At 45.8% G+C, this 19,397-nt stretch overlaps 1 protein-coding gene across 1 annotated transcript in view; it reads right to left on the reverse strand.

The window, feature by feature from the left end:
• Nucleotides 1-19,397, reverse strand: part of SMC2 (structural maintenance of chromosomes 2) — a 95,493-nt gene that overhangs the window by 65,917 nt on the left and 10,179 nt on the right. Inside the window, exons 4-5 of the mRNA XM_089551867.1 lie at nt 16,506-16,643; nt 12,864-13,004 (exon numbers count right to left, since the gene is read on the reverse strand). Coding sequence (XP_089407993.1) covers nt 12,864-13,004; nt 16,506-16,643 — 279 coding nt within the window. The remainder of the gene's footprint in view (nt 1-12,863; nt 13,005-16,505; nt 16,644-19,397) is intronic.

The following is a 19,397-nucleotide window of genomic DNA, read 5'->3' on the forward strand; positions in this document are numbered from 1 at the left end:
GTCTAGCGGCACAGACTGCGGCAACGCCCCTTTTGTAGTTCTGGTTTCACCGCGTGATCGCAACGGAGTCGCGCGAAATTTCAGTTTTCTTTTTGTCAGCACTATCTTGCAGGGGCTGCCGAAGTTGATTTCTATCTTTATTGGCGCTGCTCTTAGCTTGCTTATCACCGTTGCTCGCGAGGTACTCTCGCCCTCTGTGGCAACGCGCCTACGCAGTTTCGATTCCGCCGCGCGATCGCAACGGAGTCGCGCGAAACGTGTTTTCTCTTTGTGGGCACTGTTTTGCAGAGGCGGCGAAAGTTGATTTCTATCTTTATTGGTGCTGCTCTTAGCTTGCTTATCACCGTTGCTATTTTATTCTATTGAACATTTTCCAGTTGTGAGTGATGCTGTCACCAAAGTACTGTTCCTAATTTTTTTTTTACTATTTATTCTCGATTATATACATTTTGTAGATTCAAGATCCGCAATAAAGTAATTTGACCACCTGGGAAAGTTTTCTTCAAAATAATTCGACCCTCAAAGGGTTAAAGGGCCTGCGAAACACTGCTTGGGGGGATACCGGCTGTACTTCAGGTGGATTCTTTATGTCACACAGATGCTGACTTAAAAAGAATGACAGGAATCGATGCACAGGAACGGGAGTTATTCAGTGAAGAAATTTCAAAATACAAGCAAACAAAACGCTGCCCTCAACTCGATTTTGGCGGGGCTTCCCACTCCTGTTTCGCTCTCCCGATGACGGCACCTGGCGCAACCAATCAAAACAGCCAGCCAGAGCACGTCGCGGAAGTTTGCCCTCCATGGTTGCCTGCTCTCTGTAACTCGTTCTTGCTGAGACTGGCAGCGTCGTTTCCATGCCAGAGCCCCTGGTGGTGTATTTTTATTTTACTTGCTTTGCAGGGCTTTTATCTAAGACAAACAAGTTGTTTTTGGTTTGGTTTATGGGGTTTAACGTCCCAAAGCGACTAAGGCTATGAGAGACGCCGTAGTGGAGGGCTCCGGAAATTTCGACCACCTGGGGTTCTTTAACGTGCACTGACATCGCACAGTACACGGGCCTCGAATTTCTCCTCAAAAGAAATTCAGCCGCCGCGGCCGGGATCGAACCCGCGTCTTTCAGGCCAGCAGCCGAACACCATAGCCACTGAGCCACCGCGGCAGCAAACAAGTTGTTTTTGTTGATCTAATATAGAACACCGACAGGTGACAAAATGTGTCTATTTATTCAACAGGCGAGATTTCGTACAGCTCCCGAAAGGAGGATACAAAATCGTATTCCGACCGAAGAGCCACAACCTAAGAGTGGGAGATTTCAAGCCCAGCGATTACATACAAGCCCTGGTGAAGGAATGCAACCTGGTATACATCGGCGACATGCTTGTCGCGGTGAAAGCCATCTCAAACATAATAATAGTCCGGACGCCAGATGGCGCGAAGGCAGAAGCTCTGCAAAAGACGAGGAAGTTGTGCCTCGGAGACAAACAATTCGAGTTCAATGCATACTGCTCCACGGCGGAGGGAACTGTCCGGGGTGTGGTGCATGGAGTGATGGCCGGCACCACGCAAGAAGTCCTAATGAACCACATCCAAGTAGCAACGCCGGGAATTCGTGCAGTCTACGCAAGAATGCTCGGGAAGTCAGAGTCAGCGCTCATCGCGTTCGACGGACCGAGGTTGCCCAAGACAGTCGCAGTGATGGGAGGACTGTACAGAGTTTACCCTTACCAACCTACGAAGCAGGTGTGCTTCAGATGCCACCTGCAGGGGCACCGATCAGACGTCTGCCCGGAACCAGAACCCATTCCGCAGTGTCTTAGATGCAAACGTGCCAACGTCGACGGACACGAGTGTGGGGAGCCCAAGTGTGAGTGGTGCGGCGAAGCTCACGCCACGGGCGATATAGGATGTAAGAGACGTCTCAAGCGGAAAGGCCAGCAGAACCAGCAAGGCAAGAAAAAAGAAAGCAGTTACCACGGTGGCCACAGGCCGCGGTGGTTCGACAGCGAGGAAGCCGAAACGAAAGAAAAGAACGGATCTTCGAGATCTGCGTCTCGGAACAGACGCGGCGGCAGCAGAAGCCGAACGCCGTTCTTCAAAGAGGGAGACTTTCCGGGGTTAGCAGACGCGAGAACCACCGACCACGGTAGCGACAACGCCTGGGTTCGAGGGAATGCTCATGGCGCTTCCGCATCTAAACAGAAGACCAAGCAGTCCAAGAAGGTGAGTCAGTCTGGGAGCGAGTCTCCAGTCTATCCCACTGCTCTAGATTATTCGATACAGGCTAGATTCGAAGCTCTAGAAAAAACAAACAGGGAACTTAGAGAGGAAAATGAACGACTAAAAAGGAGGCTCTCGTTTATAGAACAGCGACAACAAAGAGAAGAAAATGATACAAACCGAGGAAAAGTACACGGAGTACAATCGCCCACGACGAAAACAAGCACGCAGGGGCCAGCAGCCGTACAACCGCAAGTAAGGGAAGAAATAGATGCTACTATACCACTACACCAAATACAGGAGCAACAGAAAACAGTCTTGACGACGCTGGAACAAATCATGAGCAGACTGAACGCGACCGATCAGAGATTGGCAGAACTGTTCAGGAGACAAAACAAGAGAGCACCGGAACAGGTCGACCTAAACGAAAGCGCGAAGATCTTCGCGGCGCAGCAGTAGTGTCACATCATGGCTAACGCAGAAGAAAAATTTACAATATGGCAATGGAACTGTAGAGGATTTAGAAAAAAAACCGATTTCAACATACATGTAATGCAGCATAAACACCCTCCTACTGTAATAGCGCTGCAAGAAACTAACACTTCGCCGAAGATAGTCGGCTACGACACCATAGTAGATGAAAGATTTAAAAAAGTGGCCATTTTATGTCAGAAGGGGGTCACTACGCACAAGCACACGACACCAGAAGAAGATATAGAACACCTTTTAATAGAGGTAATACCTAAGAAGCGCGGGGAGAAGAGCCTATTCGTACTTAACATATATTCACCACCGCGCAAGAAGAGACATGACTTCAGAGAAATCATTAGAGCGGTGATCGGCCTGGTAAAACAAAACCACCTTGTGATTGTAGGAGATTTCAATGCTCCGCACAAAGAGTGGGGCTACAAGATCAATACAAAGAAAGGAAAAACCATCCTAGATGGAGTGGACACGCACGGGCTGGAAATCGTTACCGATAGCAGATACCCTACTAGGGTCGGAAACAGCGTTTCAAGAGACACTAGCCCTGATTTGACCATCATAGGAAATATCCTAGACTACGAATGGTCTAACACCGGGGAGCAGTTCGGAAGTGACCACTACGTAATTCAAACTCAAATTAAACTTACAAGGTTCAGCACAATCCAGAGAAAGACAAAAATCACAGATTGGAAAAAATTCCGTGAACAGTTGGAGAATGAAGCCGGAAGAACTGCGATAACGGACATCGAAAAGTGGACCAAACGACTACGAGAGGTCCACAGAGACAATACTACGGAGCTAGAGGTCACCGATGAATTTCCACGTGCGGATAAACGATTGCTACATCTTTGGGAGGCTCGTAGGGGGCTGACGAAAAGATGGAAGAAACAAAAACATAACAGGAAATTGAGACTCCGAATAGCTCAAATCAATAAGGATATAGAAGACCACACTGCAAACTTACTTAGAGATAATTGGCACCAAATTTGCAATGAACTAAACGGCAACTTGGGTAGCGCTAAAACATGGGCGCTGCTCAGGCACCTCATAGACCCGACAAAATCAAAAAGAGAAAACAGCAAAACGATAGAACGTATCACGCACAATTTTCAGGGAACGGACGCCCAGATTACAGATTTTCTTTGGAACAGGTACGTCGGAAGCACGCAGGTGCCACCCTGCACCATGGTATATTCAGGGACAAGGAACTCGAAGCTGGATGAACCGATAAAAGACTACGAGGTATACGCGGCTGCCAGGTCATTCACAAGGAACACAACACCGGGAAAAGATCAAGTAACAAATGCAATGATCAGAAACCTCAGTGATGACCAAATCGAAAGCCTGACTGGACTAATCAATGAGCACTGGGAAAGGGGCACGGTCCCGGCGGAGTGGAAACACGCTGAGATTATCGTGATACCTAAACCAGGGAAAACACCCAGTTTGGAGAACCTTAGGCCCATTTCCCTAACTTCATGCCTCGGTAAACTCTACGAGAAAGTGGTCAAGACTAGACTGAGCATTTACATGGAGGACAACGGTCTGTTTCCGGATACCATGTTCGGGTTCAGAACGGGGCTCTCCACGCAAGACGTGATGCTCCAGTTAAGAGACACGGTACTAAAACAAATATCGGGCACTCGAGAAGGCGTAATCTTGGCCGTAGACCTCAAGGGGGCCTTCGACAACATCGGCCACAATGCCATTCTCACAGAACTCTCGGCAACAAACTGTGGGGAGAGGATCTTCGCATACGTAAAGGCCTTCCTGTCTAACAGAACAGCAACGATCGGCATCAACAACATTAGGTCAGAAAAGAAGACGACGCCAAACAGAGGGACGCCACAAGGATCCATCATCTCACCTTTGCTCTTTAACATAGCAATGATTGGATTAACTAGGAGACTGAAAAACATCAAAGATGTCGAACATTCAGTTTATGCGGACGACATCACAGTGTGGACGACCAAAGGGTCGACGGGAAACAAGCAAGAAATATTGCAAAGAGCGGCGGATGAGATCGGTCAATTTGCTTTCTTTAGCGGCATGCAGTGCTCCCCAGAAAAATCAGAATTTATTAGACTTCACAAAAATAAAGAGGACAGGGGAACGATAGAATTAGAGATAGATGGACAACCCGTAAGGAGGACAAATAAGCTTCGCATCTTGGGAATGTGGCTGCAGGAGAAAGGCAAACGGGACCATACCATCCAGCTCTTAGAACACTCCACGAAACAGATATGCAGGATGTTAAGCCGGATTACGAACAAGAGAAAAGGGGTGAAGGAGCGAGATGCGTTACGGATCACTTCTGCGCTAATCATACCGAGGATGACGTACGCGCTTCCGTACCTACAACCTAACAAAGGGGAAAAGAACAAAATGGAAACATGCATCAGAAGGGCGTATAAGCAAGCTTTAGGCGTCATGACCTGCGCCTCGACAGAGAAGCTGATGAACATGGGGGTGTACGGCACGTATGAGGAGCACAGCGAAACCATGCTCAGATTTCAAATGGAAAGACTTAAAAGAACAGCCGCTGGCCGCGCACTACTGGTCAAGCTAGGATACCCGGCAGAAGACGAGGGCGAAGACAAGACAGACATTGACAGCCAAATTAGGAGCACTTTCTTGGTTAAACCAGTGCCCAGAAACATGGACCCCAAGAACCACGAAGGAAGACGGGCGGCGAGATCATTGGAGTTGGACAGGTTCCTAAAGAAAAAACAGATGGTTCTGTATGTTGACGCGTCCAAGTACAGAACGAAGGCAAACGCTAGGGCGGTAGCAGTAGTGAACGCCAATGGGAATATAGTTACTGGTGCATCAGTGCGCACAAGGACAACACAAGCAGCGGAAGAGATCGCCATAGCTCTAGCCCTGACTGAAGCCAATCGGCAGGGACTGAGTTACTGGATAGCGACGGATTCTCAGGCTGCAGCAAGGGCATACAGAGATGGAAGGATCGGCCGAAAAGCCGCGAGTATCCTCTTCGAACAAAAACAACACAGACATGGATCAAACAACACAAGCATTCAACACACCATCATTTGGGTCCCTGACACTGGGGTTGAGGGAAATCTCATGGCAGACACCGTTGTCCGAGGGTTCACGAACCGGAGGGCGGGTTTGCCAGTCGAACCCTTCAGCACGCCAGAATCTTACGGGGAGGCAATGAAGGCGTTGTTGGGAGCGCGCAAGAAGTACTCGGCTCCGGCGGATATCCTCGACAGAGAGCAGGCCACCACGCTCAGACGACTACAAACAGACACCTACCCAAGCAGAGCCATGTATCACAAAATGTGGCCGAACAGATACGCGAAAGAGTGCGTGTGGTGTGGGGGCTACGCCACAACGTACCACGCCACCTGGGGCTGCGAAAAAAGCCCTTTACTACCAAAGGTAAATAGCCCTAGTCTAGAGCAGTGGGAGGCCCTCCTGGCTGACTCCGACCCGAGCACACAGCTTATGCTGGTGACGAGGGCCAAGGCAGCGGCGGAGGCCAACGGGATCCTGGACTAGGGAATACCGACCACTGAAGCTCCACATCTATCTATCCCCATCCCCCTACTCCCTAACTCTTCCTTTAAAAAAAAAAGAAAATAAATGTTTTCACTACTACTACTACTATTCACACAATTTGCAGTATATTTACTGTTTGTCAATCATCACGCTTGCGCCAGGTGATGTCATATCCGCTGCTAAAACCCGCCACTGTGTGGGGACACCATCAGAGCCATGAATTTGTTTTTGGGAGGACATTAAAATATTAAAAAACGGAATATATGTGGTATTACTGACGCTAATAGCACCATTGTAACTCACTGTATGTGATCAACAGGCAAAACAGTCAACTAAGATTGTGTTTCTGGGCCCCTTTAACCGAGTCGACAGTACCGCGTGTTCCGCATTTATCTGTCCCTGTTACGAAAAATTCCTCTGCGCAATCTACTGCACTATATGGGCTCTTAGCCGACTACAAGGTACCTTATGATGGTCTTTGTCTTTCGATAAGTAATTTAACATCTAAAATTGCCTGCATTTTCAGGAATCGGCGAAAAACTGCATTAAGCTGCGGCAGAACTTTTCGTCCAGGCGAGCAAAGAAGCCCGTGTGACAGACTGCGCCATCTGGTGAGCGGTGTTAATTTCAAGGAGCAGACGACACGCACATCCGAAGAAACCGCGCGAGGTGCGCATTCCCGCCCCAAGCCATGACATCGGTTGCCTCACCGCTCGCCAGATGGCGCAGCCTGTCAAAGTGGCTTCTTTGCTCGCCTCGACGAAAAGTTCTGCCGCTGCCGAATGCAGTTTTTCGCCGATTCCTGAAAATGCAGGCAAGTTTAGATGTTAAATTACATATCGAAAGACGAAGACCATCATAAGCTACCTTGTAGTCGGCGTTTGAGCCCGTATAGTCCAGTAGTTTGTGCAGGAGAATTTTTTCTAACACGGACAGATAAATACGGAACAGACGGTAGAAACAAAGCCCTCTCCCATATTCCTCCAGCTGACCCTGTCCTCTGCCAACTGGGTCCACTTAATCCCGGCGACCTTCCTAATCTCATCCACCCACTGCTTGCCATTTGTCGGAATTCACTCCAAAATATGGACCCCTAGGTCTCGTGGGCAACAAGTGCGACAAAACAGCTGTACAACGCCTATTTACAAAACCTACAACCTTCCAAAAGCACCTCTCCCGAGAAGCATAGCGATGCCGTGTATTCACCAGCCCAAGGTGCAGTCTTTGTCAAAAAAAAAAAAAAACAGCCCATTAACTTCAGGGGGGACGAGGGTCTTAAAACTGACCTTTTTATTTATGGCTCGAATCTCATAAAATTTTGCACACAGATGCGCTTTTCTCTTCTGATTCCAAACATGTAACCACAATTGAGCTGGTGGTCTTAGATCAAAAGTTATCTTAAATTCTAGGGTGTAATTAGGTAATTTCTTACGCAGCTTTAATGAACTTTCTCATTGCATTTTGTTGCTTTTATTTACATGAATTGATAGCCAGAGAATTAACATACCCGATGACATTCTTACTTTTTTTGTTTAGGCCACGTGTAAATAGCAATTTACAATTAGCCTAACGAGTTGCAGTGTCAAATACTGTGACCTCTTACTCTCGACATAGTATATCAGGATGACATGCCTTTAGAGAAAAACGAAGAATGTCACCGGGTATGGGAACTCTCTGGCTATCAATTTATGTAAATAAAAGCAACAAAATGCAGTGAGAAAGTTCATTAAAGCTGCATAAGAAATTACCTAATCACATTCTAGACTTTGTAAGATTTAAGACCACCAGCTGAATTACGATTACATATTTGGAATCAGAAGAGAAAAACGCATCTGGGCGCAAAATTTCATGAGATTCTAGCCATAAATAAAAGTTAGTTTTAAGACCCTCGTTCCCCCTTCACTGCCAAGCCGTGCAGCTAGCTCGGTTCATTTTGCATGGCCAGCGGTTGATATCTCTCGAAGGGGAGGAGAGGCTGTTGCCCTCCTATAATCCAGAGACTCGCTTCTAGAGATGCTAGAGGGCCCTACCACATGGCTCAGAAGCAAACCAAATCCATACGGGGCCGTAGACTAACAAAAAGCTAAACATGAATCAGCTGACGCAATGGACTTTGGGCAACACTCCGGCAACCTGTCTCTCAAGTAAATGCATAACAAAAGCCCAGCCTGCTATTGCAAGTAGTCACACAAGGTCATTATCACCATCATCAGCCTGACTACGCCCACTGCAGGGCAAAGGCCTCTCCCATGTCTCTCCAATTAACCCTGTCCTTCGCCAGTTGCGGCCACCCTATCCTCGCAAACTTCTTAATCTCATCCGCCCACCTATCTTTCTGCCGCCCCCTGCTACGCTTGCCATCTCTCCGAATCCACTCCGTTACCCTTAAGAACCCACGGTTATCTTGCCTTCGCATTACATGCCCTGCCCAAGCCCACTTCTTCCTCTTGATTTCAACTAGGATGTCATTAACCCGTGTTTGTTCTCTCACCCACTCTGCCAGCTTCCGATCTCTTAATGTTACACCTATCATTTTTCTTTCCATAGCTCGCTGCATTGTCCTTAACTTAAGCTGAACCCTCTTTGTTAGCCTCCACGTTTCTGCCCCATAGGTGAGCACCGGTAAGATACAGATGCTGTATACTTTTCTCTTTAGGGATCCATAAAAAAAAACAATGCCACCCCACATCTTCACTACCTCCATTATAGATGGAGGTTGTCAAACTGGGTTTTGGAGAACTCTCGACTTCATTGAAGTGCTTTATGGGTTTCCCAGACACCTATACCCAAGTGTTGCTCAGCACTTACAGTTCTTATAACGGGTGTCCCAAAAATGACTGATGGATTTTGAAAATCAATAAAAAAAAGACGGAATGAGATAGAATTGTATTGTTTGCGGCCTTACGCTTAGGGAATCAGGGAATTTTATCCCTTTAATATTCAAATTTAGTTTACATTTCCACCAACAGGTGGCGGGTATTTTCTTTGGAAACTGCGCCTCGTTTCAACAAAACTGTGTTCCAGGCGGTGGAACTCTAACACAATAAACACCCGCTGTTCAACGGAATAAATCATTTTGGTACAGCAAAATTGCACTCTCAATAGCACACGTTATCAGCTTGACGGCGAACTACGGAATGACGAGCTCAAATATGCTCCGTTTTAGCTATACCTGTTCCAGATCGCCTGTAGCGCCACGTGTCGGTGGAATTGTAAACTAAATTTGAATTTTGAAGGGATAAAATTCCCTGATTTCCTAAGCGTAAGGCCGCAAACAATACAATTCTATCTCATTCCGTTTTTTTTTTATTCATTTTCAAAATCCATCAGTCATTTTTGGGACACCCGGTACAACACACTTTATTTAGGAACAGATCTTAAGCAACAGATAGGTTTATACAAGTCTCTTTCAACGTGCAGTGAGATACTGAGTTTGGGCATTTTTTAAAGAGGGGCCGTGCATCTAACTGCATACCGGGCAGGTGGGGCTGAAGCTCGATACTTCTCTAGAGCTGCTGGAGTTCCCTATGGCTAAAGAGATGACCGAATTGTCTTTTTTCAAGTGTGCAGTCTCGATGTCAGAAACATTTCGTAATTTCTGACAGCCAACCAGCCCAAGTGTTAACTCTTTTAGAGATTGAAAATCCGTGCAGTAATTCCTTACAGCAGACTGTTTCTCTACATACCCACTCATTACTAATTGAGTTTGGGCAACTTTTGCACGCCCTTTAAGTAGGAAGGGAAAGATGACAAGACAGGTGGAGTGCTATAGCACCTTTTGAATGCCTCGAGGCTCAAAAAACTCTGAGCTACACATATTTTAATCCCTCGCCCGCAAGCCAAGCCAACCACGAAATCATCCTGAACTAGACACGTGCGCTTGCAAACCGAACACCGAAGTGCAGTGCGCGTGCGTGCTAGGTATAGAAAAATGAATACAAAAATGCAGCACTTCTTAACCCTTTCACTGCCAGGTTTCTTTACTCACTTCTGCACACACCCTGCCGGGTTTTTTTTTGCATGTTAGTTTCCTGGAAATTTTTTGCTAGTAACGCACTAAAATGCTCCGCAGGGCATGTAGACATGTTTATTCAGGATAATCTTATAGATATTAGTTGTACTGAATCAAATCTTCCAGCACCAATCGTGCCCGTCGGATTTCCTTTTCTTACGCGGATTTTTCGGTGGAAGGGGGACTTCATCGCTGTCATCGCTCGACAAGACCCTTAGGTGGGCTCCCTCCTCGTTCTCATTATCATTGGACTCCGAATTCACAAGCAATTTTGAATTTCTTCGTCCGTCAAAGCGCGGACGAGTGTGGCATATAGCCTCATGGCTGCTCTGCGCTGACCAAAACGAAGTGATTCGGATGTGGAAACATGCGCGCCATCTGTTGTTTAAAATTTACCCTACAAGATCTATGAATTTACGGCGTCTCTCCATAGATGGCGCTACATGTTTCCACAGTTTTCTTTTACATGAGTATTATCGGGAGCGGCAGGGGGTGAGTTAAAAAGCCAAAACGAGTTAACTCGGGAGAGGCAGGGGGTGTGCATATGTGGTAGCCCGAGTTATCTCGGGAGTGGCGGTGAAAGGGTTAAGGGAGGAAGCTGGTCTTTGAAAAAAAATTTGTTTATGAAGTCACAATAATAGAATCTTCTAGAAACATGTATTTTTACATGCTGATTCCAAATATGTAATTTAATTTTATGTAAAACAACTCCTTGTTCACTTATACAATATGCTATGTAACTTTTTGCCAATAACTTTCAATAAATTTTGCTGCAGGAAACTTGCTAGGACACACGCCATTGGCTTGTCTTGACAACAAACTATGCAATAAGGGCTAAATTATTATCCTGCCTATCACAGAAGTTGAGTTACAGGGTTTTGAATTTGCCGCTTCACAAATGGGAAGAAGCTGACGACTTCAGAATCCTACAACTCACTTCTACAAGAGGCAGGATGATAATTTTACCCTTATTGCATACCTTGATGTCAAGGGAAGCCAATAGCATGAACTCTAACAAGTTCCCTGCAGTATAACTTCTTTCAAACTCTTGGCAAAAGTTACCCAACATATTGCACAAGTGCACAAGGGCTTATTGTACATAAAATTCAATTGCGTATTTGGAATCAGCACGTGAAAATGTGTGTTCCCCAAATATTTCATAGTTCTGACTTCATTAGTAAAAATTTATTTCTAAGACCCTCTTCCCCCCTTAAAGAGGGAAGCCTGGTCTTGAAAAAAAAAAAATTTATTAATGAAGTCACAGTTAAGAAATCTTCAGGGAATATGCATTTTTGTGTGTCGATTCTAAGTATGTCATTTAATTTCATGTAAAACAATTTATTGAGCGCTTATGCAATTTTTATGCATGTATTTTGTGAAGAGCTCTGAAAAAATTTCTTGTGGGAAATTCTCTGAAATGTACGCCACTGGGTTCTCTTGATGCCGAGGAATACAATAAGGGTGAAATTGTCTTCCTGCCTATCACAGAAATTAAGTTACAGGGTTTTGAAGTTGTCGCTTCAGAAATGAGAAGAAAAGTGTGTATTCCTGTTTCTGAAGTGGCAGCTCAAGTTCTATGATAGCCAGGACGATAATTTTACCCTTACTGGATTCCTTGGTGTCAAGAGAACCCAATGGCATATATCTCAGAGAGTTTCCCGCAGCAAATTTTCTTCAAAACTCTTTGCAAAATACTTACATAAAAATTGCATAAGTGCTCAAGGAATTGTTTTACATGAAATTAAATGACATATCTAGAATCAGCGCACAAAAATACATGTGCCCTGAAAGTTTCATAACTATGACTAGATTAATAAAATTTTCTTTTCAAGACCAGGCACCCCCCTTAAAATGGTGCAACAAGTGCATATAATTGAACTGACCTTAGACCAGGGGTTCTCAAGCCAGGTTCCTTTGAGTGCTTCTGGAGTTCCCCAAGCAGCTAAATCTATGCATATCTCAACTCTTGCGTTCCATTTACAAGCTTCATCTTGGGAATAGTCCAGCTGTAGCTGCTAGTAACCGACTGTGTTGCAATACATTCCCTGTAAACTAGTAAATTTATATGTCAGGCAGGAAGGGACAGAAAAGCCAAGACACACGGCACCTATTAAATCTGTTGGATTACCCCGAGGTCAAAAGTACTGAACTGAAATGCACTCCTTACTGGAGTGACACGAGCATACTGAGCAGGTGCAGTGACCAAATCATGCGAGGTAATCGAAGCCAAAAAAACGCGAGCCTAAAAGACCGCTGTGTCAGCACCCCATCCATGGCCCTTCTGGATAAGGAATTTCGTTTCCTTTCGACAGCTCAGCAGTCATGATTTCCTGCTCGTCTATGATTCTTGTCTTATCCTTCTTGTTGTTTTTGATGCCTTGAGTATATTTAACGATGTGTCAGAGCAATGAAATTTCAGTTGTTAGTCAGCGCATGTGTCTCGTCTCCCCTTTCTGCGTCCTTTGTGAAGTTTGCGCTGTTTTCGTGTGATGGAAAACCAACTAGCTCGTAATGTGTTCTTCAAGTACTGGACTCACACCTTAGGCAAATGGCCCGAGATGATCTGAATCGATTTGACATTAAGAAGAGAAAACACAGGAGGGAATGACTTCGGACGTACCTCATCCATCTTGCGCTCCATGTTGGCTATGAGTTTGCTCATGTCCTTCATCTTGCCCTGCAGCTGTTCCACCGAGGCCCTGGACTCCTCGACGGTCGCCTTCATCTTGTCCAGCTTCTCCTTCGAGGTCAGACTCAATTCCTGCACATAGGGTTGTAGCGTCGTGTCAGGGTTTCCATTGCATTTGATGTTAATTTTCATTTCGGTTTTTCCGAGTAACTAAAAAAAAAAGTGCTGCACCACTGCTTAATTGGCTTCGCCACACCCAAGTATATCAACGGTAAACGTTAGAATATACAGTAGAACCTCTCTATAGTACAGTGACGCGGACCAGCAGAAATCTTTACTATATCAGTCGTTGGTGACGGCATGGCTCTGAGGAAGTTCTCTAGTAATTAATTGCCTACTCACTAAACACAGTGGCTGGTTTATAAAAGAAACACTCACAAATACCTTCCATCCTGCTCTTATTGTCTCTCCATGCGATAATTATTTATTTTCAGTTATCACATCACACATTATCACGCTTTCATTTTTGTTTACATCTTGTGGAAGTATTTCATTTGCACACATACAAAGCAGCTACCAATATAACACGAGTTTTACTTCATCGTCATTATCAGCCTGATTACGCCCACTGCAGGGCAAAGGCCTCTCCCATGTCTCTCCAATTAACCCTGTCCTTCGCCAGTTGCGGCCACTGTATCCCCGCAAATTTCTTAATCTCATCCGCCCGCCTAACTTGCTGCCGTCCACTGCCGCGTTTGCCTTCTCTTGGAATCCACTCTGTTACCCTTAAGGACCAGCGGTTATCTTGCCTTCGCATTACATGCCCTACTCAAGCCCATTTCTTCCTCTTGATTTCGACTAGGATGTCATTAACCCGCGTTTGTTCCCTCACCCACTCCGCCCGCTTCCGATCTCTTAATGTTACATCTATCATTTTTCTTTCCATAGCTCACTATGTTGTCCTTAACTTAAGCTGAACCCTCTTTGTCAGCCTCCACGTTTTTTCCCCAGTTTGACTTGAAGTGAAAACCAAAGTTTTGGGTGAACACGGCGACATTTTCTGCAGCCTCGGTGTCATTTAAGAGACAATAGTTAAGAAATGCACGCGACACAATTGAGACCCAGTGTCACCGTGCCTCCATTTCTTGGCACCGCTTCCTTGTGCTTCGCGCTGCTGTGCCGCGAACGTTCGCAGTTCTCTTTCCTTTCATATTCGTCACTGCACTTTTACGGTCTTTCATTCCTCAGCGATCCGCAACGCCTTCTATCTGCGTTCATAGCTAGCGCTACTTTTTTCCGCTCGTGTCGCGCACTTTGCCTCATGGCCCCCAAGGACTTCCAGAAGCGGGCTTCTCCTCACAACTTCCGAGCCTAGTGGTGAAGCTATCTCAGAGAGCACAGTTTTATCGTGTTTGGTATCCATTTGCCTCACAATAGACACTTTTAGTTGGACGTACGCAGTGAGCTTGCGTACGCAACGACACCGCGGGTAACGAATACGCATGCGCAGAACGCAACGTATCTAGCCGCGTGTTGCGGACGCCTGCCCGCTGTAAAGCATAACGTAGCGTACGCAACGCGGGGCGCTACGTGCTGCGTAGAGAACATGGCGGCGACCATCTCGCCCGCTTCGGACCGATTTCACTTCACCGCTGCTTTCTTCAATGCGATGGCTCGCTCTAAACTGTGCTGTTAGCTTTTATTTTGCCTACTCTCACCCACACGCCAAAATATTAGGGACAAATGCCCCTTGTTTTTCAGATAATGAGGCGATTTTTGACCTCTTAAGCCTAACTAAGGTTGTGTACGTTTATCGTCATAGCAACCGCACCTGTCGAATAATTTTTTTTAGTCATGTGCCTACTTTTGCACTTCATTAAACATTATACATTTTTTCCTTCACTAAAGACAGTAATATACTATTCATATTCTCAGAAACTGAAAAATGGTCAGCCGAGCGCTACAGCGCTTTCAGTGTTTGTCACCAGATGGCGACACAACACAACGCGCTACGTGACTGCTCTGCGGCGGTACGGCCAACTAAAAGTGTGACAGGGGTGTCCTTTACAGCGTACGGAACGTAGTGAGCGTTGCGTACGCAATGTCGCTACGTACGCAGCAACTAAAAGTGTCTAATGTTGGCCCTGCGTGTGCCGCACTGACATCATTCCGCGGAAAGTGCGACGCCAAGGCCACACGTCTTTTACTATAGCCATTCTTTGGAGAAAATATTTACTATAACCGCAAAAAATATATCCAGTCTTGTATGGAAGGCAAAACAGGACCGCAGTTTCACTTTACTATATCCGAGTTTTTATTATATCCAAGTCTATTATAGCGGGGTTCTACTGTACCACCAAGTTTCAGCAATGAGCCAAGTGCAACTATATAGGCAATAAAATTTCGGCACACAAGCAGTCCTCGGGGGCTAGGGGCCATGCGGTAGCAGAGGACTGACTCCATACTGATTTCAGACCTGCTGAGGTTTTAAAAAGGGCCAAACGCTCAACACATGAGCGTGTTTGCATATCACCTCTATCAGTATGCAACTGCTGCAGCTGGAAGTGAACCTGCGGCTTCACGTCCGCTAACTGAAATAGTGCAAACTCCAAGTGGGCGAAGTGGGTGAGGGAACAAACGCGGGTTAACGACATCCTAGTCGAAATCAAGAGGAAGAAATGGGCTTAGGCGGGACATGTAATGCGAAGGCAAGATAACCGGGGGTCCTTTAGGGTAACGGAGTGGATTCCAAGAGAAGGCAAGCTTAGCAGGGGGCGGCAGACAGCTAGGTGGGCGGATGAGATTAAAAGGGCTGCGAAACACTGCTTGGGGGGATGCCGGCTATACTTCAGGTGGGTTCTTTATGTCACACAGATGCTGACTCAAAAAGAATTACAGGAATCGATGCACAGGAACGGGAGTTATTCAGTGAAGAAATTTCAAAATACAAGCAAACAAAACGCTGCCCTCAACTCGATTTTGGCGGGGCTTCCCACTCCTATTTCGCTCTCCCAATGACGCCACCTGGCGCAACCAATCAAATCAGCCTGCCAGAGCACGTCACGGAAGTTTGCCCTCCATGGTTGCCTGCTCTCTGTAACTCGTTCTTGCTGAGACAGGCAGCGTAGTTTCCATGCCAGAGCCCCTGGTGGCGTATTTTTATTATACTTGCTTTGCAGGGCTTTTATCTAAGACAAACAAGTTGTTTTTGTTGATCTAATATCAAACGCAGACAGGGAAAAAAATGTGTCTATTTATTCACACAATTTGCAGTATATTTACTGTTTGTTCAGCCATCAAGCTCGCGCCAGGTGATGTCATATAACGCTGCTGAAACCTGCCGCTGTGTGTGGGGACACCATCAGCGCAATGAATTTGTTTTTGGGAGGACATTAAAATATTAAAAAACGGAATATACATGGTATTACCCATGCTAATAGCACCATTGTAACTCACTGCATGCGATCAACAGGCAAAACAGTCAACTAAGATTGTGTTTCTGGGCCCCTTTAAGAAGTTTGCAGGGATACAGTGGCGGCAACTGGCGAAGGACAGGGTTAATAGGAGAGACATGGGAGAGGCCTTTGCCCTGCAGTGGGCGTAGTCAGGCTGATGATGATGACCGACACCCACCTCAGTCTGGACGTACTGCCACGCGATGTACAGCTTGGTCAGGTGGTCGAGCTCTCTGGACACCTTGGTGTAGTCCAGGTAGGCCTGCCGCTCCTCCTTCAGCTTGTTCATGGTCGGCGTGATCTCTTCGCTCAGGACCTACGACACGATGCGCAGGGGGGAGGTGTCAGGTCAGGGGGGCAACTTCTATGTTTGGTTTGGTTCGGTTAGGTGTTTAATTTCTTTCAAAATGAAAGGGGAAGCCAAAGCAAAAGGCGGTAGGCCTGACTAGGCCTTGGCTCCCCGATACAGGCGGCAGCACACACCTTTAGCGCCTATGTAGGACAAACAATGACACCAAATGATATAACAACAATATGACACAAACAAGCACGAACTGAATACATCACCCGATACCTCAATCAGAAGATACAAATAAAGTAGCAGTACATATACCTGTTAGAGTGAAGACAGTAATCATATGCATCAGTGATAAATTTTATGCTGCAGGACGTTTACATGGAAAAAAAGCCAGCAGTCGAAAACGCATATTATAGCGAGTATAGGCCATAAAACTATACAGGATTCTCTTCCAAATATGTTCTTATACATTTTTTTAAATACCTTAGCTGATGACAAGAATTCCCGTTCTAGTGAAGTTTGGTTGATGACAAATGACACCTGGAAAGTTGATTTCTGTTTCGCGCAGTTAGTCCGACTGATGGGCACAAGTTTTTTCCATGTTCTCAGATGGTGCAGTATGGCAGGCCTGTCAGGTAGAGTGGCATACGATCTGTTACGGTGAATATACTGCATTAAACAAAAATAATAAATTTTTTGTACTGGTAGAATAGCACATTTTTTGTATAAGGGTTGTATAAAACCTGAGCCAAAGTGAAGAGGTCAGCTATTAACTTGCTCTACACACGCAGTTAATGCTGACCAGAAGAACAGGGAAGCATGAGGGCAAGATCTATTCAAGCAAGAATTCATTTAACCACAATCCAAAGGTCTAGGTGTCGCAATAAGATGACAGATGCACAGGTAGCCATAGACACAAGAAGGAAACAGACAAGGACGAGTGAGAATAGTTAGTTTAGTTCAATTTATGAAGGTTTAACGTCTCAAAGCAACTCAGGCTATGAGAGACACCGTAGTGCAAGGCTCCAAATAATTTTGACCACCTGGGGTTCTTAAACGTGCAATGACATTGCACAGTACACGGGCCTCTAGCATTTTGCCTTCATCGAAATGCGACTGACGCGGCCGGGATCGAACCCATGTCTTTCGGGTCAGCAGCCGAGTGCCATAATCATTGAGCCACCACGGCGGCTGCAAATAGTTTGTCTTCTCGTGTCCACTATGCATTTGTAGCCGAATTATGAATCACTAGGCGACTAAGAAATCAGTACCTTTAAAGGTGCACTGAAGAGGAATCTGAACTTGTCTTTCTGCCGCGGGAACTCAATCTACATGTTCCGAGCATTTTTAGAAACTTCGATTTATTGCCCTGTGTGGTCGATTTCCGTAATTAAATCAAATTAATGCCCGGCTCCCGCCTTTTTTTTTTAATTCTCCCCGTACGGCGGGCGGAGTCGACCAACGCGTGGAGTGCCTTTCACCCAGTCCCGTGGCGGCTTGCCGCTCTGCCATCGGCGGAGTAATGCGGAGTAGTCCGTAGAAGCAAATAGTCTGCACATATTTTTATTTCTGCGGGCTTACTTTGTGGCTATATTATCTGTGAATGAAACTATTTATTCACGAAAACCTAAACGACAAAATAAAGCCAAAGCAAAGCCTCCACGGGACTGGGTGAAAGGCACTCCATGCGTTGGTCGACTCCGCCCACTGTACGAGGCAGAATTAAAAAGTAAAGGCGGGAGCCGGACGTTAATTCGATTTAATTAGGGAAATCGGCCACACAGGGCAATAAGTCGCAGTTTATAAGAATGCTGGGAACGTGTAGGTCGAGTTCCCGCGGCAAAAAGACGAGTTCAGATTCCTCTTCAGTGCACCTTTAAGACCAGATATCATTGCAATGCTTGCTGCCTCTAAAGACTGCAATACATCCGCTACTTTCCAGGGCCGATTCAATGGAGCTGTTTACATTTTTGCTTTGATCAGCTGATGGTTACGCATCATGAGAGAAAAAGTGTCAAAACGAAATGGCATTCCAGCCCTGTCTGCCGTCTTCACTTGTCTGTTTTCTGCCTGCCTGCGTCAAGCACGGTATACCAACTAGCCCAGACACTCATCATACTAAGCCCTGAGAGCCTAGCCCACTGTACCAAAAACATACAGTGCAACATTTTCTGGACATTCCTGGTTGCTTAGCCACACTTTCATGATTCAAAGCCATCTAAACCGCAACAGCTTTGTCAAATACAATCCAAACTTCAAAAGGGAAACGGAAGAGTAAGTCTGCTTCAGACTTGAGGACTGTCCACAAAAAAAAAAAAAAAACAATTAAAAGCAAGAGAGGACTGCATGCTCAGGACTAGGCAGATAATGCAGGCAACTTTTGCATGGTGTGAGCATTGATCTCAAGAGACCCGGAAAAGCCTCGAAGTTAAACAAAATTTCACAGTTGGTGGTCGGACAGCCATGCTCACCAACCACGAAAGCCTTAAGGGGGGACACTGGTCTTGAAGAGAAAATTTTATTAATTTAGTCATAGTTATGAAATTTTCTGGCCAATTTTTTGTGCGCTGATTCTAGGTATGTCATTTAATTTCATGTAAAACAATTCCTTGAGCACTTATGCACATTTTATGCAAGTATTTTGCGGAGAGTTTTGAAGAAAATTTGCTGCAGGAAACTCGCTGAAATGTATGCCATTGGGTTCTCTTGACACCAAGGAATACAATAAGGGTGAAATTGTCTTCCTGCCTATCATAGAACTTAAGTTATAGA

The sequence above is a fragment of the Amblyomma mixtum genome, chromosome 1, assembly GCF_055824585.1.
Source record: "Amblyomma mixtum isolate Tamu chromosome 1, ASM5582458v1, whole genome shotgun sequence".
NCBI lineage: Eukaryota > Metazoa > Arthropoda > Arachnida > Ixodida > Ixodidae > Amblyomma > Amblyomma mixtum.